This window comes from Ochotona curzoniae, unplaced genomic scaffold (assembly GCF_017591425.1).
Source record: "Ochotona curzoniae isolate NIBS_2020 unplaced genomic scaffold, NIBS_Ocur_1.0 scaffold_1037, whole genome shotgun sequence".
NCBI lineage: Eukaryota > Metazoa > Chordata > Mammalia > Lagomorpha > Ochotonidae > Ochotona > Ochotona curzoniae.
Genome location: NW_024467083.1, coordinates 28,122,097 through 28,148,664, shown reverse-complemented (window position 1 = coordinate 28,148,664; position 26,568 = coordinate 28,122,097). Strand labels below are relative to the sequence as shown.

The window sequence follows — 26,568 nt, the reverse complement described above, 5'->3', positions numbered from 1 at the left end:
CAAGGTGTAGGTCTGACACGGAAGGTCATTAGATGTCACTAATTTGAAGTTAAATCTCCCAGAACCCAGAGTGTTTTTATAGGAAAAAGCAGGAACTTGGAGAAAACAGGGAGTGTAATTTTATCATTTGGCATGTGTGGAATGTTTTCAGAGAACATTTGCTGATGTTATCATCATTGTCCAAACCCTGCTGTCTCAGCAGTCACTTTTGCAAGGGCTGGGAAAATCTACTTCCAGCGTTCTGGACCGGAGGCCATGGTATTGCACTTCCTCAGAAGTAGCACAAACACAAGTTAGCCTGCTATTGACACATCAGTGCCTCTGCGGCCCACGACTCTCCTTTTCTTTTGCTTTTGATGAACACTGTGGAGATAAAGCCTTCAACCCAATTTTTCTGACTGTACAAAGGAAAAAGAGAACAAGGGTTAAAATAATTAGAACTACAATTAATGAATGCCAAATAGAAGAAAACCGCGTCATAGACAACAGCCAAGAAGAGTGAGGTTGAAGATTTTGATTCCATTGAGTATGTGGATGTTGTTCAGAGGAGGCTTGGAAGGTTTGTTATATGGTGGTAGTGAATACTCATGATGGCATTATCTCAGAGGGAGCTTTGTAGGTGTTTTGTAATCTGTTTCCAGGTGTAAAGGGAATTATTCCAGAGAGTATTAGTCACGTGAATAGCCTTATATTGTCAATCACATAGGAGATTTTGTAACATTCATACTTGGTCTCGTTGAAAGCAGGATGCTGGTATAAGACAGACCATTATTCGTCCTAACTTAGCGTGGAACTCCAAGGAAACTGAATGCAGTGAGACAATGGGTGATGATGCGAGCAGCAGTCTTACCCGAAAGAGGAGGTGACATGAAGCATTTTAGAAAAGTATCTACAGAGACATAAATATAAGGCAATGGAGATATAGCAGCGGTATGTGATATATTCACCTGCCAAATCTGGGTTAAAGCCCATGGGGATTGTTGCCCTGATGAGGTCTGTAGGGTCCCAAACTTTGACAGTGAGGACAAGTGGGCCTCCTAGTGAGATAACAAAAAGGTATGATGTAAGGCACAGGCATTTTGATGTAAGTGCCCTTGAGAAGCAAATGCATGATGAAATTGAGATAGAGTGATTAGGCCATTGGCAGCATCATTGCCTTCAGCCAAAAGACCAGGAAGTCAAGAGTGTGACCATAGATGAGTGAAAAAGACTGGCTAACTTTGGGTATATATCTGATGTTCAATGTGTATAAATAAAGCAAAAAGATCAGGTGGAATAGTAGGCTTGTTATAAGCTTTCTCTAATATACTAACAGTAAAAACTGCATGCTGGGAAATACTAATAATATGAAGAGGCTCATTTGGGAAAGTAGTCAATACAAGGTTATTTGTTGCTAATTCTGCCTTTTCCATGGAGGAATATCCTTGTGTAACAAGGGGAACAGTGCCAGAAACCAGGGAAGTTTTTCCTGCACACCTGGAACCATCAGTAGAGACTGTCCATGCTCCATGTGTGGGAATGAAAGGACGCACTTTAGGAAAGAATGAAGTTTATCAGATGGCCATTGACAACTGTCAGACAAACTCTGCCCGTGCAATTTACATGGAAGTAATGGAATGTGAAAGGTTTTAGAAGTAATGAGAATCATATCCTGTAACCTGTTGACAGGTATTGGGACTATGACTTATCAGTTCAGCTGATGATTGAGGGGCAGCTGAGATGCCTGTGTCTACTATGACTGAGAAAAATCCACTGTGGGTTATCTAAAGACTTGTCCCACTGGCCAAGAATTTCTGCCTGAAGAAAAGGAGTGGAGAGGGGGTAACAAACATATTGGAAGAGAAGGATGAATGTGAAAAAGCTGAGGTGTATTAATAACTTGTTTAACAAGATGAAGTTGAGCTGTTGCTGCAGGAATAAGAGATCAGCCTCTTCATGCAAGATCTGAAATAATGCTGCAATTGATGAGTAGTAATCCCAATGAAAGGCAGAGCAAACTGGTACTCCCCGCCCCCTCAGACAGCCCAGTAATTTTTGAAGGTCATTCAGCACATGGAGTGTCCTTATGCATTTGAAGTCATCATGACTAAAACTATGTGCAGCGACTGAATAACTAAGATGAGACCAAGGGACTGAATTTACCTTTGTGTGTGTGTGTGTGTGTGTGTGTGTGTTGATAAGGTCATACTGAGGAAGGGTAATCTAGTAAAAAAAGTTAACAAGTTGAAACAGATTGCTGAAATTAGGGACAGAAAGCAAGATGTCATCTATATAGTGACAGATTTTGGCTTTTGAAATTTTTTTCTTGAGCAGTGGGCCTTAAAGCTTGACTAACATGCCATCAACATGTAATAGAGCAATTTAACATATCCTGAGATAACACGTTTTATTAATAGTGTGCTGGGCACAGAATTATTAATCATGGACAGGGTGAATACAAACCATTCTGCAGTAAAGGAATGATGGAAAAAGTCTTTCAGATAGATACTATTAGGGAAAATCTTGAAGAAGCGTAACATAGACAATAAGCTTTGCTGAAAAGCACCCAGTTTTGCTCTTTGGAAAGGCAAGATACCATGTTCCTTCTAGCTTCTGACTTGATTGTAAGAATGGGAACTTTTGGGGAGGTAGGTGGAGCCCCTGTTAGAATGTGATTCTTGTTTCTCTGAATTTCCAGTTTTATCATAAAATGTCCAGGAAGTAAGAAAGTCTCTTTGAGAGGATGCTAAGTGCTTGTTTTCCCAAAAGCGGTCTTTGACCAGATCAAAGTGTAAACCTCTATTTCTTTGAGTCTTCAGTTTTATTCGGAGAAGGCAAAGGAGACAATGCCTGAGATTTTAGCTTATCATGCGAATGGGCTGAAGATGTTATCACAGCCTTCTGGTGGCTTTTTGTTTTGAGCAAGCTAGACGGGATTAGAATTCTGGGCCTTTGAGCTTTGTGTCTGCACCCTCTTGGTTGCTAGCTGCCGTTGTATTTTTTTCTCTCTCAAAATTGAGCTAAGAGGACACCATTCACCATTTCTGCCATTTTCTGTTTTTTTTTTTTTTTTTTTTCCTCTCATGGAGTCCCCACTCCTATGTTGTGGTAGGAAATTTCTACTCTAATAAATCTTGCTTTGTTCACTGAAATTGTCCGCATGAAAATTCTTCTTTCATGTGGGATAAGAACTGAGGTTGCCTTTGTCTTTTGTGTCAAATTCCTTGTAATGCTAAGAGCTCACTTATGGTTTGTAGCTTGGATTGAACTAGATGTGTGGAGACTTGGCCATCAGCATTGGCATTTTCAAAGGCAAGTTGTAACAATAAAGTGTCTGCAGCTGCTCCCTGACAAACTTGTCTCTTAAATAGCTTGGGTTAAACAGTCTACAAACCACTCAGGGCACTGGTGAATTTCAACTAAAGATCCCAGTTGACTGTTAGACCCTGGAATATGACTCCAGGCCCTACTAGTGCATAAAGTCATCTGTTTGTTGATAGGTATGCTCAACCAATTGCAGTTGGGCCAAAGTTGCCTTCATTTGGTTTCCTGCCAGGTGGTTGTAAGAAGCTTGTTTGTAAGGTCGCACGAAGTGAGGACAGCCTTACTGACTCTCGAGAAAGTGAGTCTTCCCAATGATCAACGAAGACGAGGCTTGATGCAAAAGCAGGAGGATTTATTCAGATGCCAGCGCGCTGGGACGGAGGCCAGTTCCTCACGTAGGAGGGTGGCACATCCGTACCAGGTCGCTATATCACCTGTCTTTTGTAGGCCAAAATCACTTACACAGCATTTTGAAAAATAGCTTACTAATAGGTACAAATAGAATCATAAAACAATAAAGTTAGGGGCTGTTTTTTCCTGACCATTACATCATAAGACTGCTGTTTCTTTTAATTCTTTGTCACAATTTTCCTTGAGTTTGCTTCTTTTTCAGACCAAGTTTACTTTTCTCAGACCTTTGGAGCCTCCTCCAAGAAGTCAGGGACTTTTCGGCTCCTCACTATTTTACCTTAATTCCTGCTGAGATACTTATCTCAGGGCCACTGTTGAATTTTGTATCCTGAATCCCAATTGAACCTAATCATTTACCAAAGATATCCTATTCAGCTATTCTCAGCAAGTAAGACAAGTAAAGTACAGAAGGCAAAGAAGTAAGTTAAATTTCTCTATTCTAAATCTTCCTTTTCAGTTCTTCTGAAGCTCATCATACTCTGCCCTCCACAGCAGGTATTGAGGAACATCGAGGCATATTGAGACAAGGGTGGTCCAATTCCAAGAACACATACGATATTGACCTCACAGCACTTGAACTGGCTCTTGGTTATATGGGCACTGGCAAGGTTCTCTCTGATATATACCCCAAGTTCTTTATATACTTCATAAGCGTCTGGTTGGTGAATTATTTGTTGTTATCAACATTAACTGGACAAGCTAAAAGTTTTCCAGTTGAGTTTGCCTAACATATGGCTATTACCAAGACAGGTTAGCTGGAGGGGTGGTGGAAGCTGCCTAGGTTCTTCCTTTGCTGGGGCCAGTGGTGCCCACACCTCAAGAACCACCATCAGAGCAGATAGTGGAGGTGGAGCAGGTGACAGCCTGTCACTCTGATCTTGAGTAACAGATGATAAAGCACTGTGAACTAAACCCCAGGTGACTAAGTCCGGGGTGGTCATTTTCTGTCCCTTATCATGGGTCCCCTGAAGGTTCTTCTTCCACTCAGTCTCACAGTGCAAGATCCAGAGAAGGGTTTGAGTTGTGCTCAACCACAACCTGAAACGTTTGTATTAATTGCTCATCAGACAGGCTTCTCTCCTGAAAGCTTCAGCAAATGCTATAAGACATGTAAATTATTCAGCAGACAGACTGCCTCATGGCTACCATGACTGACAATTGCCCAAAAGGTAGAATTCCCTGATCTTATTGATAGCTGTGGAGTTGTCCCAGCCTCTTTCCAAATCAGTTTGTTCTCTCAGGATTCCTTCTCTTCCCATGTCTCATATTGGATATTACTTGAAAGCTACCTTTCAGTGGAAGGAATGAAGACACAAAACAAGGTGTAGGACTGAAGCAGAGAAGATTTCACCAGTGTGAAAATCACCCAGAAGCCAGAGTATTTTATTAAGGAGGTTATGTTCCAAGAAATAGGAACATTGAGAGTAGAGAGGGTGCAATTTCCTGGCTTGGTGAATATAGTGTGTTTTCAGATAACATTTGCTGACGTCATCACTTTTTGTCCAAACTCTAGTGTCTTACAAGAAACTTTCACAAAGCTGGGAAAACCTGCTTTCAGCATTCAGGACCCGAGGCCGTGGCATTCCGCTTCCCCAGACGTAGCCCAAACACAAGTTCTCCTTGTTGCTGATGCCTATGCGTCTCACTCCTAGGCTTTTCTATTTTTCCTCAAAAATGAGCTACAGTGAGCACAACTGAATGATTGTGTCGTCTAAAAATTCATAGGTTGGAGCTCCAAACACCAAGGCGATGGTATTTGGAGATGGGGTCTTTGGGAGGTAACTAGGTTTAGGTGAGGTCCTGAGAGTGTGGGAAGTGTCTATAAGATGACGGTAGCAGAGTGTGCTTGCTGTCTCTCTCCCTGCTATGTGAGGGCTCAGTGAGAAGCCAGCTGTCTGTGAACCAGGAGGAAGGTCCTCAGTAGGAGGTGCTGGCACCTTGATCTAGCATCCAGAATAGTGAGACCTAAGTGTTTGTTGTTTATGACACCCAGTCTGTGATACCTTGTTATAGTAACTTGAGTGACAGCACAGTAGTTTGTCATATACTTTTCATTTGGAAATATTTCACGAACATTTTTCTCATGCCAAAGCCTTTACATTTTAATTGTCTTAAATTTATTCCATCATATGTTTTGCCATAATTGTTGAGCCAATCTCTTTTTTAACTTAAAAGGTATTTTAGACCTTATGTTTATCTTAAGTAATCTGTATGTAGTTGGTGAATGAGAACTGTGAGATTATTTGGGGGCCACATTTTTCCCCCTTTATTTGGACAATAAAATTTTCCTTGGTTTTGTGACCTTGATTGAACCTCTGACAGGAAATACTTTATTTCACATCTATTAAGTCAGGCTTGGGCACCATATTCAGGTCCTCTATATTTTTGTGCTTTGTTGATTTGTCAAGGACTGAAGGAATCATACTAAGGTTTCTCAGTGCTACTATTTTTTCTGTCTGTATTTCCTTGTATTTCTAAGAGCCTCATATGGTCTATTGCCTTGGTTTTCAGTGTAAAATCATATCATATCTTTGCTGCCTGTTACACTTTATATCAGTAAAAACAAACATTTTGGCTTATTTTAATAATTTTACTGTCTTACTTTCTGTTTGTTTTTTATTTTATTTTTTCTTTCTGTTTCAAATATGAACTGTGTTTCTGGCTTTTTTCCCCCCTCCTACATTTTGTTTAAAAAGCATACATGCAATTCTGCATTTTTCAAATTCCTAACATAAAAAATATTTGTGTAAGTTAAGAATATCAGGGTTAGGCATTTGACACAGCAGTTAAGACGCTGCTGGGAATGTCTGTGTTCCCTGTGGGAGTGCGTTGGTTTGAGCTCTGGCTCTGCTGTGAATTCCATGTGTTCTATGGGAGGTAGCAGGTGATGGATCAGGTAGTTGGGTCCTTGCTGTTCCTGTGGGAAATTCCAGCTTAGTTGCTGGCTCTCCGTTTCAGTTTGGCCCCACCCTGGCTGCTGTCAGCATTTGGGGAATGAGCTAGCGGATGCGATCTCTTTTTCTCTTTCAAATACATAAAATAAATAAATGAAAAAATTTAAAAAGAGTATAAGAGCATTTCTACTTTCTCATAGTTCTCCTCTTTTAATCTTTCCATCAACACAGTCTCCTAAATTGATAGTAGTATAATCTGAGATTTTAAACTGTACTTTTTTTTTTGGTGTTTAGGATCATTTATGACATTTATATGATCTTCCATCCACTGGTTCACTCCTCAAATAGCCACAGTGGCCAGGGTTGGGCCAGGCTGAAGCTAGGAAACTAGAATACCATCCATGACTCCCATGTGGGTACAGGTAGGATTTGGGTCACCCTGTGATATTTTCCCAGGCACACCAGCAGGGAGCAGGTTCAGAAGTGAAGCATCCAGGCTTTGGACTGGCACCCTGTCAGATGCTAATGTCATAGGTGCTGACTTTATCCACTATGCTACAACATTAATCCCTTTCCTAAATGCTTATTTTTTTTCTTTTGGTTTTTAGTGGGTCATGAAATACATTTTTCTTTAGAGAAGTATTCGTAAGTATTTTACATTTTGACAGTTTTTTTTAAATTCTGGACTGAAATTTTATTTGTTGTGGAGTTCTTAAGTATTTTAACCTCAGGATTCTATAGAAATCTTATTTCTTTATGGAAGTTAATGTGCTATGGAAAAGGATGATTCCAGTCTCACATGTTGTTCCTCTGTAGGTAACTAAATAGACATGCTACTCCTCCAGAGCTGGCACTGTAAGGACTGTTTCCACAGTGACAGCCAGGAGGTTTTTCTCTTGAACTTTCCCCAGCTTTTCTTTTCCTTTTGCCATGAGCAACAGTGGCCTCAGAGGAAAAGAGAAAATTGGTCCCCCTCTGTCAGATCAAGTGTACAAATACTTTCCTTAAGTCTCTGTATCCTAGTTTGATGCTAAGGTGCATTACTTAGTAAGAAGACGAACCACATTTAGGTAACCATGTTATGCAATGCATTATATATAATGGCAATGACACGTGATAGTGCTTACTGTATGCTAAGCACAGTTTACTTTTTAAAAAAACAACAATTCATTTTATCTTTGATGATGCTTACAGAGGTGAGAGGGATTCATGCCATGTGAATTAGAGTAGGAGGGGTTGAAGAATGTGGGAAAGTGGATGAGACAACTGCCCTCAATCTCCTTTTTTCTCCCTGTATCTGGGGAAAGTAGGGAAGAGGGGAAGAGAGGGCCACTCCCTGTGGTTGGAGTTCTGAGTTCAGTGATCCAGTTGGGAGGGCCCCCAAAGAGACCTCACCAGAGGGGACTACAACCTGCCTTCCATGTGTGCCAGTCAGTGTGGTGTCTGGCTCAGTCCATCACCCACATCAGCTTACACATATACTGGTGGTTGCAGTTATCTGATCAGTTCTGTCTTCAGCCCTATCATATGCAAAACAATGGATGCTGTGGTGCCACCCACCCCAACCCTGCCCACCACACACTTGGCCCTCACGCACACACTGGCAGTGATCCCCAGCAACCCCCACCAGGACTGCCCCTAGTATCGGTTCCTGTGCATGCCATTATGTATAGCAGACTGGTCCAGTATGTCCCTCATCTAATTCAGCTCTCATACACATCAGTGGGCACCAGAGCCTAGTTTAGCCCAACCAATTCCACTGTCCAGTCTCACTCATACTGGCAGGTGCCACTGTCTGTCCATCCAAGTCTGCCCAAGCCCTAGTTCTCATACTTACTAGTGGGAGCTGCAGCCCAACGATGGGGTGCCCAGTTTCCCTAGTAGGCCCAGTCCCAGCTGCAGATCTTGCAGTTTCTAGATGGTTGTATGGTCTAGCCAGACAGAACTTGCACCCAGTTCTAGAACTGGCTAGCCAATGATGTGGCAAAGCCCAACCAGCCAGCACTTACTTTGGCTCATGTAAGCACCAGTGGATATTGTCACTTAGCCCACCCTGGCTTTCTCCCTAACCCAATTCATATGCAGGCCAACAGGCCTTGTAGCCTTGCCTAGCCTGGTCTGCTCCCAATCCCAGCTCTCATACTCACCCGTGGGAGCAATAGCCCAGCAGGTGAGTCTCCACTGCCCCCTTGACAGGCTTGCCCTCCATCCCTGTTCTCACATGTGCTGGTGAAAGCTGTCTTGCCTCACCTTGGCATTCATCAGCATATGCTGCAGCGTGCCTCAGCCTGCACCTGGTCCTGTTTCTCACATCTGCCAATGGGTGTTATGAATTGGCACAGCCTGGCCTACCCTTAGGTCTGACCCTCATGTATGCTGGTGGGTTCTGTAACCTGGCCCAATCTGGGCTGTTCCCAGCCTTGGTTCTTGAGCTCACTTATGAGGACTGTGCCCCAACAGAGGATTTCCCCATGTTCCTCTATCAAGTCACTCCCCAGTTACAGATCTTGCACATACTGGTGGATCCTTGGCCCAGCTTGACTTGATCTACTTCCTGTCTTGACAGAAACAGTGGCCTAGCCTGACCAATCCACACCCATTCCAGCTCTTACTATTGTGTGTTGCAGCCCAGCAATGCCTGATCCACTCCCAGAAACAGCTCTGGTGTGGTTTAGTGGGTGCTCACAAGACCTAGCCTAAACCATCCTATACCCACTCTGGCTCTTGCAAGTACCAGTGGATGCTGGAGCCTAGCCCAGTCTGGCATACCCCAGATCCAATCCACACCCATACTGAGGGATACTGCAATCATGTCCAGTCCAGATTGCTGACCCCTTGCTGACTCACACTCACCAGTGGGAACCACAATCCAGCAGAGACATCCCCTAAGCTCCCCAATCAGACTTTTTTCCAGCCTCAGATCTTACACATGTCAGTGGTTTCTCTGTGCCAGCCCTGGATAATCCATTACCCAGCTTGGCCTTTTCTATTGGATGTTTCAGCCTAGTCTGGCCTGATCTACCACCCAGTCCCAACTCTCACTGATGGGTACTGTAGCTTAACCCTGCCCAGCCTGCCTCCATCGCTGTCATCCATGAAAATCTGTAGGTATCATAGCTTAGCCTAGCCTGGCATGATCTGCACCCAATTCTAGCTCCCATGCATGCCACTGTGCTATGGTTTGACCCGGCCCTGCCTGGTCTGCCCCCCAGGGCCAGACCACACACCTGCTGACAAGTGAAACAGCCCTGCGTGGCTTGACCAACACCCAGCTCTGACTCTTGTGTTCACCAGTAGGAGCAATGCCCTCCAGGGTAGTTCCCCATGTTCCCCCACCAAGTCCACTCCCAGACCCAGATATCATTTGTGCCAGCGGGTGCTAGACCCTTACCCAGCACAATCTGCCTCCAAGTGTTGGCCTTTGTGTGTGTTGGTGGATGTTGTGGCCTGGTCTGCCCCAAACCCAATTCTTAGGTGCACTTACAGATACTACAACCTGGACCAGATTGGCCTGTTCCCAACCCCAGTTACTTATGAGTGTTGGTGAGTTCCATAGTCATACCTAGTTTAGCCCATCACCACCCCTAGCCCTTGTGGAAACCAGGTGGTGTGGTAGTCCCACAGGGGTGAGCCCATGATTCCTCACAGAATCTGCTCCTAGTCTCAGTTCTGTTGTAAACTGATTAGAGTCATGGTGCAGCCTAACATGGTCCACACCCTACCCTGACACTCATTGGTGGGTACTGTGGTTGAGCCCTCCCAGGCAGGGACCCCCAGCCATGACTTTTGTGTGCCCCTCAGTAGACGATGGTTGAGGCCAACTATCCCAGCTCCAGTCTCTTATGTGGGTGGGTGCATTGGTTTAACCCCAAAAGATCCTCTGGTTTCCCTCCTATAAGCCACCTGGTCTTAACCCCTCTTGTTTGTTTACTTGCAAGTACGGTAGTCTGGTTGGTGAAAGTTCCTCAGAAGTCATTTCTCACCTGTCACATTTGCCCTCAGCAGTCCTTCCTCCCACACATCTCCAGACCTCCTTCCCTGGGCAATCCATACCCCCTATGCCTGCGAGTGCACAGATCCCCAAGCCCAGTCCTCTGGTGGTGTGCCATACCAGACTGGGGCACTGCCTGCTGATTCAGGGACTATGCATCCTGCCGTGTGAGTCTCTAGACCCCATCTGTTGTGTGCCAGCATCTTCTCCCAACATACCTTAAAAAAGTATAGGCAACTATGTTGACACACTGGTAAATTGAATACATTCCTTTCCAATCAGTCTTCAGTCTCTCTCTTACCCTATTCAATAGTCACACTTCAGGGCAGATGTTGGACACAGTGGGTGAGATGCCTCTTGGGATGCCTGTATCCACATTACAGTGCCTGATTTCAGTAGCAGCTATTGAGATCCATTAGCTATTGCTAATAATCCATACCCTGAGAGGCAGCAGGGTGTGTGGTTCAAATATGTGGGTTCCTGCCACTCCTGTGGGAGACACAGCTTAAACTGCAGTCTCCTGGTTTCAGTCTGTTCTAGTCCTTAGGACTTGGGGAGTCAAATAATGGATAGAAGGTCTCTATCCTTTTGTCTCTACCTTTCAAACAAGCAAATAAGCAAACATTTATACTCCAGGGAGAGTGATTCATTGATCTATTAGTGTCAAAATATCCAGATCTTTCATCAAGGTGAGTCAGGTAAACTTGACCAAGAGTACACCAGGATTATATTCAAGTTGACGTGTTTCTCATAGCTAAAATGGAGATGTGATTATAAAAGATAACTAGTTCCTAGGCAGTTAAAAACAAAAATCTTCTCTCGTTTGAGTCCTTTATAAAGGCCTCTGTAAGTCATGTTAATGAATTTAAAATTTATTGGGTAGAGATAGAAAAGCCATTGAAATATTTTGAGGAGGAAAGAGACAAGATAAAACCCTGGCTAAAACTGTTGGCTACGTCTATGTTATCAATTTATTTTTATCCATAATGAATAAGTGTAACTCCTCTCTATTCTTTTGACACACAAAAGAAAATGATTCTCTGGCCTCTTTCCCTAGTCCAACCTAGCACATCATTTGTTTTTCTTGAAGTTTGTGTACAGAGACAAAATGGACTGGTTTGAATTGATCAGGAGTTTTCATGTTCTTCTTGAATCAGATTCTCTGTTCCACTCAGAAGTATTGGCAGCTGCTTGCACTTGGTAGCAAGAATTGTTTACTGAATTTTTAGGAATGTGGTGAGTCAGTTGTTAAGCATAGTAATGATTACCAACTCGATTAAGGTTAAAAAAAATGTGGTGCACAAAGTTAACAAACACTCAAAGCTTACCGCTTCCTACTTCTTCTACTGTTATCTCTGTTCTTCAGATTATTTATATTGTAGAGTGTATGTCTGAGGATATGGTGGAGAAATCCCGTCAAGTATTCCTATCAGCTCTGCATGCAGTGACATCGGGCTAGTGGCTTGAAACTGATATCGTGAAGAGAACTCACACCAAAGAAACTGGCAAACACTATCAACCAGCTGGAGGGAATTGGTTGTGAATCATTTACCAGTATACACCTCCCACCCTTGTCACCTTTCTCCTTCTTACCTCAACCTCCTTAGGGCAAAGGCCCTCAATTCCCAAGGAAGAATAGCTAGAAAATGAATTAGTCTCTTCACAGTCTACCTTGCCTGACAGGCCAAAAGAAAAAACAAAGAAGGCAAAAAGTCAGGTTAGCTTTATTGGTTTTGTAACAGTCTAATGTGGCTGTTAGCTCTGACACAAGGCTGTGGAGGACTGGAGAACAGAGGACCACCTTCCCAAGAATGCCTCTCTCTTTTGCCACAGAAAATTTGGTATGGATGTGCTTGTTAGCTGAGTCTTTGCTGTCTTATTTCACAGAAGGAAGAGACCTGCATCAAAAGGCAATGAAACCAGCCACTTTTCCTTCCAGGCAATTAAAGAGTTCTCTTTGTCTTCCCTGAAGAACTTGTAGAAAGCAGTGGTTCTGGGACTGTTGTCTCCCAAGGACTTGGTGGCTGCTGTCTGAACTGCTTGCTACCTTCTCCCTGGACTTCAGAGTTGCACCGTCTAGGACAGTGGGGAGTGAGTCTTCTTATCCAACTTGTGAACCTAGAATTTCATTTCATTATTCTTCGTTCTCTGTCTCCCTGCCTATCTCACTATCACTACTAAACACACACTAGGTTTTGCAGATTGTATTTACATTTTGAAAAGATTTCTGTCCAATCAGGCAAATATTTTTCATCTTAACTTTGTTAACTTAGGCTGTGTTTCATTTGCATGTGATATGCAAAGAAGGTAACTAATGGACAAGGGAAGGAGAGATGAGAAGGTTGAGGGTGTGGGATGGGAAATGGGGAAGGTGGGGTTTCTTCTTATGCAGGCATGATTGGGGACCCTCTTCAAGAATAGGACAGGAGTAGCAGTCTGCATGAGTTTTGCCCCAGGCGTTGTACATGGTGTGGACCAAAGAGTTCTTGCAGGAGGGTCTTTCAGTTCATGATGTCTTTCCGCCAAGTATCAGAGGCTGTCTCAGGAACTGGTGCTTCTCCACACATGCGCTTTGCTTTTTGGCTCACTTTTCATCATTATCTTAGTTTCATGATCTCTGCAGGATTTGAAAGTGATGGCTGTAATGGCTTCAGAATATAGACTTACACAGTTGGATGAAGCCCCATCTTTCCTTTCATTTTCAAATTAGTGAATTTTTTTGTTTGTTTTAAAAAAAACAGCAATACCATTCTGTGAACAAGAACTTATCCCCAATTAACCTAAAGAAAGTTGTCATAAAGAGCAGGTAGGTGGCATCTGGGCCTCCCCAGGGTGAGGGAGTGGCAGCCCTCACTCCTGGCTTGAATGTTGGTGCTCTTTGTGGGTCTCTAGGTCATACAGACTTTAAGCAATGCTAGATATTTCAGCATTGTGTCGACGGAGGAAGTCATGGTGAAAGCATGTGCTCCAAAAGCTAGGCCAGGGATTACATGGCCAGGTTGAATACTTTCTAACTGAATTTTGTGTGACTCTGCCCCTCTTGATCACACATCTCTGACATAGGTGTTGTAATTGCCATGAAGTGAGGAGCCCTTTGTCTCTTTGGGGAAGCTGCACTTCTGATGTAATGCTGTCCCATGTGCTTTTATTGGGAGGTCTAATTGCTCTAAGACTTTAAGGGACATCCTAAGAGTAAGGAACTCAAGATGTACCTCATTGCACCCTGGCAGGGCAGGATTACAATCCAGAATTAGTCATAATTACTTGGCTAAACAGCTGAGGGGTGCAACGTCACAGATTCATGGCCACATCCCCGACATAAAGCTGTCCCTGAAGGGAACCCGTGTGGCTGCTCAAGAAGGAGCACCTTATACAGAATATAGAAGAAGCACCTTATTTCAGAATATAGAAGGAGCACCTTATTTCAGAATATAGAAGCAATTACAATCTGGGCACAGAACCTCAGGCTCCTACCAAATGTATGGGTTAAGATCCTGTTTTGATTCTGCTCTGAGGAAGCTGATTTTTAGACTGCTTACTCCACATGGAAACATTCTCATCAGATAACTGAAAGCAAGTAGGGTGGGTCGATGGACACCACCAGTTGTCCTTCTTCCAACTCTCACTGCCGTTGGATGACTCTATCAGGAAATGGTACTCCTACTTGGCAGGTTATAGGCCTGGCAGCCAACTTGCTGATCTTTCTGATACCTCTGGAGGAAGTAGGTGGTAAACGCTATCTGGTTTGTAGACAGAAAACTGAGGTACAGAGAGCTTAAGGGACAATAACACATATACGAAATGGCAGAAATAGAAAATCCTGGTTCCTTGATGCCTGAATCTGTTCCTTCCAAAATAGGCTCATTCTTCTAGTTGGGAAGACTAAAAGAAAAAAAATGCCAACTTCTGTGCAGGCTGAGTGGTACAGAAATAGAAGCAGGATGCTGCTTTATTCAAAGGAAGGCACTGCCACACCTGTGTCCCAGCCAATACAAGGAAGCCAGAAGGCCTTACCTATAGCTTTATAATTGGTTCCCAAGCCCTAGAGGTCTCACTTAGGGATAAGGATGCTTTTTCCTTTTTTTTTTTCTTTGAGTCCTGGTTGAAATAGACACTTTATTATTTTAATGACCAAATAATTACTAATATTTTTCTAAAAGGTGTCATCAATGTACAACCATAGGAGTAATAGTTCAGCCATTGAGGGGTCACAGATGCAGTCTCTGGTTTTCAGGCCTAGGATCTTGTTTGTTTTACCATACAGGGTAAAAGTATGTGGGATGGTGTTGCCTATGAAGGGTTAGATTCAAGCAGTATCCAGAAAATCACATTGTACATGATAAATTTTTCCTCTGCTCAACTTGCCTTTGCCTGATACACTGAAAATTTGTTACTTTGCATTACATAAGTAAAATATGAAGAGTCTTTATAAAGCTCATGGAAAATGTGTATTATGAAAAAAAAAAACCCATACTGATTTCCATTTTTTTTTTTTGCACCAAAACTTCATTAAATTCCATTTTCCATGAATGTTTGGACATATTCTCATCTATGTTAGGCGTTCCTTGCTAAATACTAGTTTCCACAAGAGTAAATATCAATCACACTTTAGCATGAGTTTAATTTTTAGAGCACTTTGCCCTAGAATAAGGCACCAAAGAATGGGAATATGGTCACAGCTTTGGAGAAGGCTTGCTCTGAAAAGACTTATCTTGAATGGCTCTCTCTCTCTCTTTTTTTTTTTAATATTTTATTGGAAAGGCAGATATACAGAGAGGAGAGACAGAGAGGAAGATCATCTGTCCGATGGTTCACTCCCCAAGCGGCATCAATGCCTGGTGCTGAGCCAATCTGAAACCAGGAGCCTCTTCTGGGTCTCCCACACAGATGCAGGGTCTCAAGGCTTTGGGCCATCCTCGATTGCTTTCCCAAGCCACAGGTAGGGAGCTGGATGGGAAGTGGGGCCACTGGGATTAAAACCAGCACCCATATGGGATCCTGGTGCATTCAAGGTGAGAACCTTAACTGCTTCGCTATTGCGCCGGGCCCTGAATGGCTATCTTAAAAAGAGGGTGGAAACCAGACAGCAACCAAAGCGCTTTGCATATTTTGAGATGGTGCTTGGTGGAGGTGGTGGGGGGAGACAGAATAAAGGCATTTTTTTTTCTGGATACTTCTTTTGAGTCTCCTGGTAACAGGCTGTGCAGATTCCTGACGTAGCAACTTGGTTCCTAGACCCCTTACCCTGCCTTTGGCACTTCAGCCTGCGAAATAGCCTTGGTTTAACTCAGCTGGCTTAGTTATTGCGTTCTGTCTCTTCTCCGGAAACTGATTGACTGGGTGAGATTGCTGCTGGTGTGAAATACATACTTGCCCTTGAGGATTTTCCCTGACCGGACTGCGTGTTTGAGGTGGGTTGGTTGTGGTGGTTCCAGGAGCACAGACCTCTGAGACTGCTCCTGTTCCCTTTGGCAGCCATGTCCTTTCCAGGGAGGAAGCTTGGCCTGGACTGATCTTTGGGACCCTGGCTATTTGGAGACCTGCTCAGCAAGAGGCTCCTCTGCTGTCACTCTGATGATTCTTCTGGCTGGAGCACTAGGTCTTCAGGGAAAGGCCTGTGAGCAGGTATTCTCAGCTTAAAACTTGGCTTGCTCTTGCAGCCTTCAGTGAAACGAGGTATATTGGTTTTAGGCTGAACACTAATGTTGGCTAAGGAGAATAAAGCGAAGGGCCTTTTTCTTGTTTGTTTGTTTGTTTCAGGGAATAAAACTGTGACGATGCCTTAAGGCCTCGTTATCTCACAAGGAGACCTTCTGGCCTCTTGATGTCTTTTTCTGATGCTGCCCGGGGCAGAATGCCTACCAAAATGAAAAGGTATTGCTGCTTCAGCGCCTAGGGGTTCACTGACCCAAAAGCATGGTCAATGAAAATTCTGGGTATCTTCTGAGTTGATGACTTAAACACCCCAAGGTGGTGAAATGAGGTTTAGAAGCCACAGAAAACAAATGGTGACAGTAAAGAGTAATGCCCACTCCACAGGAAAGCTGACTGTCCCATCAGTGCAAGCAGACATCAAAATTGGTGCCAGACGGGTTAACTTTGACTGGCACACATTTCATTCGGCCCAGTGTTGGATTTAAAGTTTGACTGTGGACATTCACACTTCTGCAGTTTCAATTCAAAGTTGGATTTCTGGCTTCTTTCAAAAAAAAAAAAATTAAATCAGATATCAGGTAATATCATGTGGCAGTCACTGCCTGGCATTGAGCGGCAGGCACAGCCCCCTACTTCTCTCCGTTGTAGCCCCATTTTGCCCATATAAATAGCTTGCCTGGGTCCTGGGGGGGAGGGGGCGCTTTTCAGTTTGAAACCCTTCAGAAACAGTCATAGAGTATCAATTAGTGAAGTGTTATGGTATTAGAATCTGGCTGAGTTAGTGAGATTAACACTGGTAAAGGGCTGTGGGGCAACCCCAACTCTGATGGGTTTCTATAGAGAAATGAGACAAAAGAAATATTCCATAGTTGGGGTATTGGAACAGGGCAGTCATACGAGGCTGGGAACTCTGAGAGGACAGCAGGTTTATCCAGGTAGCCGTTGGCGGGGGAAGGGAGTCAGCTGGAGATGCTGTTTCTTAGTTGTCCAGCAGGCACTGTGCCAAGGCCACCATTTGTCCAACTAGGGATGAGGGGGAGGGGAGGAGGCGGTGAACTCAAACCATGTTGATACCTTTGCATTTCACCTTGCCCCGTGTTGGCTGGAAGCTGTCTTCCTTGGGCGCCACTTCATATGGTTAGATCGTCTGACCTGGCCCGGCTGCTGGCTTTGCTCAGCCTGCTCAGGGGTCTGATATCATCGGTGGTCAGCTCCGGACACAGCGATGGCGTCTTCTCAGCCGGCAGCCCTGGCTTGGAAACCTTCTCGGCCTGCAGCTCTTCTTTTTCTCCCTCCGTCCCCACTCCAGGGATCTCCACCTTCTCTCCCTCCTGCACTTGCAGTGTCTCAGGCACCTCCGGGGTCACCTTCTCTGCTTCTGGCTTCTTCTCTCCCACTTCTGGTTCTGCAGCTTCCTCTACCGGCGGCTCCTCCCCCTCCACCTCAGGCACTCCCACCTGAGCGTAGGAGGGCAATGTCTCTTGGTAACCCCGGGGCATCTCAGCTAAGGATCCGCTGCCAATCTTTTCCTCGAACTGTCCGAAGGGCTTGGCTGAAAGAGGGCTTGTCTCCACCATCCCAACCTCAGTCAAAGGGAAATAGTGGGATACGATTTTCTCTTCTTCGAGGAGCTGGTAGCCCTTGGCTTTCTGGATGGAGGAGACGGCAATGGAGTGAAGGGATTTCTCAGGGATCTCCCCCAGTGGCTGCTCCACGGGCCTCTTGAAGGCAGACCGGATACCCTTGAGGCCCAGGTGGCTCATCTCCATAATGTTGAGGAAGAGGGACACAAAGGCCACAGACAGCATGAACAAGATGAAGATGGTTTTCTCAGTGGGCCTGGACACGAAACAGTCCACCACGTTGGGGCAGGGCCAGCGGCTGCAGCGGTAGAGGGGCAGGATGCGGAAACCGTACAGGAAGTAGTGGCCCACGATGAAACCTACCTCAAAGAGGGTCTTGAAGATGATGTGGCAGACGTAGGTCCTCAGCAGGGTCCCCTCCAGCCGGAACTTCTTGGTGCCTTTGCTGCTGCTGCTGCTCTTCCTGATGCTCGCCTGGTCGGGGCTCACGGGCACCCTCTCGCTCCCGTCACCCCGAGACTGCTCCTCCGCCTCGCGGTCCTTGCGCTTCTCCTCCATGCGCACGTGGTGCACCGCGTGTCCCACGTACATGAGGGATGGAGTGGAGACGAAGATGATCTGCAGGACCCACAGGCGGATGTGGGAGATGGGGAAGGCCTCATCGTAACAGACGTTCTCACAGCCGGGTTGCTGGGTGTTGCACACGAAGTCGGACTGCTCATCCCCCCACACGAACTCCGCCGCTGTGCCCAGAATCAGGATCCGGAAGATGAAGAGCACAGTGAGCCAGACCCTGCCGATGACCGTGGAGTGCTCATTCACCTCCTCCAAGATGTTCCCCAGGAAACTCCAATCACCCATCTCGCAGCTACCTGGAGGAGGAAGAAGGCAAAAGCTCAGCCGCCCCAGTGCAACCCGGGTCAGTCTCTTTTTGCTAACTCCTGGGATACTCCTTTCAGCACTGCTGAAACAGCCCGCGTGTAAACAGCATCTATTGAGTGCATCCTCTTTGTAGGCCGTGTAGGGACAAAAGAGGCCTGAAAGAAACTGCTTCCATTAGCTTATTCATGGGCAAAACGGATTTAATAGTATTACCTGTTCTCATTCACTTCACGAAAGGTCAGAAAGGACACAAGAGGCCACATCTGTGTGATTCCTTGAACTCCACCAAAAATAGGAACGCATGGTTGATTATAAATAAAAATCCATGGTTACGTAGATTTAAATTCAGAGTGTAAACTGAGGTAATTCTTATAAGACACACTAGTGAAAAAATTCCTTGTTTCGTGGGTGTCTGGGCTTCCAACACAATGTGTGCATGTCTATGATTGTGATACCTTCTTTTTGTTATGGTGGGATATGTCAGCATCATCTGTTTTAAAGGTGAGTGGGAAAGAGCCAATTCTCACCCACCATCTACCTTGGGACAGACCTTTGACGTGTATTTCATTTAATTTGATCCTTCTAAACTGTCATCACCGTGAGAGGAGGGACCACACCCATCTTGTTGACAGTTGTATACTCAATATCTACTCCGTAGTGTGAGCTAAATGTAACTTGATTCCAACAGAAGCTAATAAAACTGAGGCTCAGAGAGGCCAAACTGGCCTAAGACCGGAGAGCTAATTAGCAGCAGTTCTGTCTGCCAGATGTTCAAAGCCGTTCTTTCCACTATACCACCGAGATAAACTGCCTGCAATCAGAGCTATGTAATCCTCTGACTTCTGTGCTCTGAATTTATGTATTTGTTTCTCTAAGTTGAAATCTGGAAACCCTTCCTAATAGCGTTATACATGGAGTGCAGTATGTTTTTATTATTGTTCTTTTAAATCTGAAGAAGCTAGAGAGGACTTAAGAATCATGTTACAGGACAAGGAAGGTTCACGAGGACACATTTAGTGCCCGACAGGAAAGCTGTCAAGGTCTATGGTGTGGCTGTTTTAATAGAGCTCTTTAGCTCTGTTGGCCTGTAGCAAAAGAAGACCATTAAACATGATAGTATATAATGCCCGCAGCACAGCAGCGGCTAATGGAAGTGGCATTGAACTGACAGGGAGCTCTGTGCAAACTGGGTCACTCATCTAGTGCAAACCTGTAGCCTGTGAAAGACCAGGATCAAAACTCCCATTTTATCCTAGGACTGGTCTCTTCAGCTGCAATATCTCTAGAATTGTGCAGTTTACACATGGCTTACTCAACACAGGCAAGAGCCTGTTAAGGAACCTGCTCCAAGCTTCTTCCAGCCATTCCCCCTACTACCCTACTTCTGTAGATTCAGGACCACATGCAACTCAAGTAATATATCTAGTGCTTTTAATACAGCTTTAAGCATTATTATTTTATTTTTTGGTGAGACAGAGTTGGAGAGAGAGTGCTCCCCTGGATTGGTTTACTCCTCAGATGCCTATAATAAGCCATCAGGCTGAAGCCAGGTCCAGGTCCGGCAATGCAATCCAGGTCCCCTGTGTGGGTAGCAGGGACCCAGTTACTCAAGCCATCCCCTGCTGTTTCCTAGGGTTTGCAGTAACTAGAAACTGGAGTGAGAAATTGGAGCTGAGTATTAATACCAGGTACTTTACCCTCAAACTAAATGCCCAATCCTTTTCCACTGTTTATAATAACAGGGTTATTTGTTAAGAACTTTAAAGAGTGATAAAAATGGAGGGCAATCAAAATGAGAGTTCAAAATGAGAGTTCAAATTGAGAGTTCAAAGCCTCCACCCAACCTGAGATTTGGAGCCCCTGTGGGAAGGTTGCGGCTACAGCATGGGGCCTTAATCTATACATAACTATGCATATCAGCCATCTGCATTTTGTTGAAGAGCAGATGGTGTTCTTGCTCCTGGAACCCCTGAAATTCTCAATTAGGGAGAGTGTTTTCTAGCTGCTTCTCTCATTCTGGGAAGTTAAGAGCAGCCGTGGTACTCTCAGCCATGAGCCTGGTATTGGGAACAGACTCATGAAGCTATGGGGGTTTGAGAGTGGGAGGGAGTCCTCTGTTTAGAAGCAGCAGCTCGTAATCTCAGCTACATAAATCTGATTTACAATCTCCTCAAGTTACAGATTTTATCTAGTGCTTGCCCTGTAAACAGTGGCAGCTACTTCTGCTTCCTTCTAGAAAATAGATGGGAAATATCACAGTCAGGTAAGCAGCCCACACATGAAACACAACGGCTGCAGCCAGGGCGAAAAGTCTGTTTCTTATCAAAATAGTTCAATCTAAAATTGATTAAAACAGTAATTAATATAATTCTTATAAGATTGAACCTAGCTTTAATGTGCTCTAAATCTGACAACTTACTAAGTTCATGAATAATATCTGACATTATCTTGTTAGTATCTTGCTGTGTTGATGCAGAAGTTTGGATTAAAGGATACAGTTATTTACGCGCAAAAAGTTTGAGGTCTACCTGTAATTGCTTCAGCACATGGATCTTCCATTAACTTTTTGAAGTATGGCCTTTCTTCAGCTGTGCCCTATTAGTCCTTTTGATTTTGTACTTTACTCATGTGATCACAAAGAAGCTCTTAGAACTATATGTCACTCAGTCTGGTTTTTCCCCCTGTAGGATCAAAAGCTCAGGGAGGACAGGGACCAATTTGACTTGGTCCACTGGGAGCCATCACAGCACAGAACAAAGCCCCTAGGGACCCGGACGGAGTTCCGTGAACATCAATGGATGTGTCCAGCCATAATCATTTTGAAATCTCCTCTGAGTGCATGCAGGGTCTGTGTTCCTTAGAGTCCAGGTAACTCTAGTCTTTTTTTTTTTTTTTTCTATAGCAGCAATAAAGAGAGTAAGAATTGGCAAAGAAAATACAAGAAAACACTAAATAGCACAAAAGGATAGGTGATTTATCAAAAACCAGCTGTTTTGAGGAAAAAGAATAACACACCTGCCAATTTTTTAAGACTGAAAATATAAACTGGAAGAGCAGTAACTCTTGCCATTTCCGTGTCATGATACACGTTTATGACACAGATACTCCTGACCACACTGTTAGAAATTTCCAGATCAGGGCCAGCCAGGGCTGTGTCTTTCTATACCCCATCCTGTGATGCTAGGATTGCTTGACTTTTAGTTTTTTTAATGTCCGCTTCCAAGTGTCTTGTGGTGATTGAAGGAAAATAACCTATAATTTGGTGCAAGATCTTTCCAGTCCCACCATATTGAAGCGGACCAAGCCTGCTATTGTGGTGACAAGCTTTGCAGTTACTAAGGGAAAGTGCCTTGGATCCTTGCCTTCTGATAATGAAAATTTAAAGTCATATCAGGGTAGTAGACATTCCAATGAAGCAGAGAGAGAGAGATATGAACTGAAGGAAGAATAGTTCTCTAATTTCCTTCAGCATAATATGTCTCCTTATTATTATGTTTGTGAAAATTTAGTGGATAGACTTATTACAGATGGAAGATATAACTATGGAGGCTCAAACTCCCAACACCAGAGCATCCATGTATTCGCAGGAATACTCGAGCAGAGAATGATATTTAGAGGTTTGTTTGATGTTTAGAGATTAATTTTGGGTACCCATTTCTGTTTTTAAGTGATGCATGTTCATCTAGCTTATCTCATTCCTTGAACAAGCTTTGAACTTGGCCAATGGTTCTCAAACTTGGATTTCACAGAGTACTATAACAACAAAATAGGGTGCCCAACATAAGAATGCCAGTTCCTTATTTTGCCAAACAAGGACATTAAAACAAGACCTTTACAAAATAATCAATAATGACGTTTGCCTGTTTTCACCATCATATTGCAAAATAGGATTTTAGTAACATAAAACTGGGAAGGGCATTATTTCAGAATGAAAGACATGCCTTTAATTGAACACATCGGATTTAGTAGAAAATGTAGTACAAAATGTACACTGTTTACAATATTATTGTCACACTTTTGTCACAGGCCCCTGAAAACCTTATCTTGTGTTAGAACTGACAGATCCTCGGGTGGATGTTTGAGACCCAGTTCCCAGTTGATCTCTGGCATTATCCAATCCTAGCCCCAAAGAGGGAGACAGGCTGGAAGGCTAAATGCGTTTCCCGGAGCAGCGCAGCTAAGGAGGGCTGACCTGGGATAGGAACACCAGTCCTCCAGCTTCGAGCCCGGTGTAGCACTGCCTTCCCCCAGTTTTGAGGATGGCAGAGCAACAGAACAACAACACACATTGATGTTAAATCCTCCCGAAGCATTAGAGGCCACTTGCCACCCCAGTTAGTAATGTGGTGGTAACTGTGTGCTTCCCATCTTATTTCTGGAGCAGCCACTAAACCAGCAGCACTTCCGGCAGACAGCAGAACCTTTTCCAGGAAGGGTCCTTAAGTGAATTTGTTTCTGTGTTCTGTTAAATGATCTACTGTCAAAACAAAGCAAAAACTAAACAACACTGAGCCTGAAGCTTCACCAATACCCACAGAACCCAATAATTATGACAATTACTCTTATAGCTAAGTTGAGTGAGAAAAGTGCAAAACTCAAATTGAATACTTGGTTTAGGTCCTTCTGGATTCCTGGAGGCATGTTAATTCATTCTACAAAGTGAAAAGACTTTAGCAAGTCAAGTTGTGGTTAGGATTTAACCTTTTCTCTCTCTTCATTTGTCCAAGTACTCCAGTATTTCCCTTCCAAATCTCTCCCAATCCTTTGGTTGACTCCAAGGGGGTTCTAGAGTTGGACTCTTAACGTCCAGCCATCCCAACCCCCGGCCTGAATCTTAATGGCACTCCTTTGGAGCAGCCTGTTTATGATTTGTAGATTAGGTTGTGAAAGAAGCAGGAGGATGGGCTGGGGAGGAGCTTCTAACTAGTATCACCCAAGCAAAACTTGCCAATATGAGTTGGGTCCCGCGGAGAACTACGTGCTGTCTTTCTCTCTTGGCGTTCAGCAGCAAAATGGCAACTTTGGCCTCTTTCCTTTGCCACCTAAAAGCCCACCTCCCACTTCTCTACCCCGCCCCTAACGTGCTGCACGACTGAGCAGATATGACTGGATTGGCCCTGATGGGTAGGTTTTACTGTCCAGCAATATTTTAAGCTCCCAGCCAGACAGCTTTCATGAAGGGAGGGATGTTTGGGGAACAATAGGAGGGAGAGAATGGGAGAGCTGGGTTGGGCACTGAGGGGAGGAGGCTGGGGCAAAGCTGATCTGTGAAAGCCTGGATGGGGCTTCTGCCACCTCCCAGAGTTTCTTTTTACAGCTGACTGGTTCTCTACAACAAAAGTCCTCTAACTTCTGTCCAGAGGGCATGAGCCCAGGACTTTTTTCCCAGGGCCTTCGCATCAGCTTAGAGAATTTTGTGATGTGGGAAGAGGGCACCGATGTGCATCCCCCTGCCCATATCAGACCAAGAGAGAGCATTGGGTCCTTTTCCAGGGACAATATTTCACCCTGTATTAGTGGCTTGTTCCTGTTCTCCAAACCCTTCAGCAGGGCGGTCTCCCTCTTTTTTTTTTTTTAAAGGAGCCTTAATACTCCAAAGAATTCTGGTATTATCTGCCAAGGTAATAGCAATTTCTGCCATGTTCTTGCTTATAATAACAAATATTTTTGAGAAGCTACATTGAATTTAGCGGATTATGTAATGTGAGTTTCTTTTCCTACAGAAAGTAACATCTTTCTGTGAAACAAGGATCTGAAGGTTTGGCTTTCTAAGAGGCTCTTGGCTGGGATAGCAGTGGTTTAATGAGGAATGATGTGTTGACAGCCAGCTCCGGGGGCGTAGACACAGATCCTCCTAGGCTCATTTCTTGCCCCTGGTTTGGACTGACTACTTTTCTCAGACCGGAAAGGATTATTTTGACTACATTTTCCAAACCAAATATTGGACCGTTCGATCCTATAAATGCAATTCTGAAAATAATGGAGTCAAAACAGTTAAACTTGGATCGTTCTAGGAAATCTGTAATGTGTGATTATTAAATGGAAGGCAATATGAGGGGTAAGCCAGACAGAAAAGCTAAGCATTTGCTTTACCATTCTCCATTTCCTGTCCTGTCTGGGCACCACAGATTTACTACATTTTAATAGCAATAGTTGGGTATCAATATATCATGTGAGCCTCCATTTTTATTACAATGCTCATTAGCTCATAACCTTATTCTGCATATTTCTCTAGAACTCCAAAGTTAAGGTCCACATTAACTGAAACAATGTTGTTTGGGAATCGTTGTACTAAAATTAGAGGGTCAAGGTTGTCATCCCAATCACTAATGAGGCAAAAAAACCAGAAAACATGCAGTACAGGTTGATTCCTAAAGCTTGTATATTCACAGAAATATTCCAGAATCCACATGCTTCTCTTCAAATGAATTTTTTGCCAGTTAATGTTTCTAGTCTAAGTTGGCTAATGCAATGGTGGCTTCATTGCTTTCATTATTTTGTGAGAAATGGAGCAGAGTCTAGAAAACCAACCTTGAACCACTTTTGGTCTACGAATACAGAAGACACTTTGCTGATAATTGACTGAATTTTTTGTTGTTGTTGCTTTTTTTGTTTGTTTACAACTGGAAAGTTCTTGACAGTGTAACACCCAATCATTATTTCTTGTGGATGTTTGAAAGATATAGGAGAGGCTCTCTTAGCTGTCACTGAGAGATGAGTTATCGATTTCTGCCAAGAATCAGTCAGTCTCTCATATCTTTGAGGTGCTGTGCTGTATTATTTGATAAAAATAAGTAAACCTTTGGAACACGAGAGACATAATCTACCCAAATGCAAATTCCAATCATATATTCACAATCGTAAAGATAGATTATCAAGTTATTGACATTTGGAGAATCAAATGATACCATGTTACTCCCAGGGTGAATTTTGAAAACAGTGAGAAAGTTGTGTTGAAAGTTGACAAAATTTGGGCCCAGAGCAATAGCCTAGTGGCTCATCCTTGCCTTGCGTCAGCTGGGATCCTACATGGGTGCTGGTTCGTGTCCCAGCTGCTCCATTTCCCTTCCGGTTCCTTGTTTGTGGTTTGGGAAAGCAGTAGAGGATGGGCCAAAGCCTTGGGACCCTGAACCCATGTAGAGAGACCTTGAAAAGGCTCCTGGTTCTTGGCTTTGGATTGGCTTACCTCTGGCCATTGTGGCTACTTGGGGAGTGAATCAATGGATGGGAGATTTTTCTCTCTGTTTTTTCTTCTCTCTGTAAATCTGCCTTTTCAACAAAAATAAATAAACATTTTTTTTTAAAAGGAAGAAGACAAAACTTGTGTTTGGATCTGCCTATTGCTCATCTGTTTCCTACTTGTGAACAGCTCATCCAGCCCTTCTTTGGGAGATGGGAGGAGAGATAGGAGAGAGAGACAGAGATAAAGAAAGAGAAATCTTTTATCTGCTGGCTCACTCCCCAAAATGCTGCAGCAGCCAGGGACCGGCCACGCTAACCCAGGAGCCAGGAATTCTTTCCAGGCTTTCCACCTGAGTAGCAGCAGCCCAAGTACTTGGGTGATCATCCATTGCCTTCCCAGGTGCATTAGCAGGAAGCTGGATTGGAAGCACAATAGCTGGGATTTGAGCCAGTGCTCAGCAATGGGATGCCAGGATTCTAAGTGGAAACTTAACCACTTCCACTTTGTGGAAGCCACAAAGCCCACCTCTGTTAAGCATATTTTTAAGCTCTATTAATTTTTTTTGAAAAAAGATTTATTTTATTTTTATTGCAAAGTCAGATATACAGAGAGAGAGAGGAGAGACAGAGAGGAAGATCTGTCCACTGATTCACTCCCCAAGTGAGC

At 44.0% G+C, this 26,568-nt stretch overlaps 1 protein-coding gene across 1 annotated transcript; it reads right to left on the bottom strand.

Moving 5' to 3' along the window:
- Positions 1-17,372: 17,372 nt before the first annotated feature.
- GJA8 (gap junction protein alpha 8) lies at positions 17,373-23,736 on the bottom strand. Its single transcript, XM_040998879.1, has 2 exons — positions 23,668-23,736; positions 17,373-18,709 (listed from the first exon to the last, which is right to left on the bottom strand). The coding sequence occupies exon 2, from the start codon at positions 18,696-18,698 to the stop codon at positions 17,385-17,387; it is 1,314 nt and encodes a 437-aa protein (XP_040854813.1). The 5' UTR covers positions 18,699-18,709; positions 23,668-23,736; the 3' UTR covers positions 17,373-17,384.
- Positions 23,737-26,568: the final 2,832 nt, after the last annotated feature.

Bases quoted from the DNA above. Each gene is read 5' to 3' on its own strand.
- GJA8 (XM_040998879.1), bottom strand. From the start codon at position 18,698: ATGGGTGATTGGAGTTTCCTGGGGAACATCTTGGAGGAGGTGAATGAG.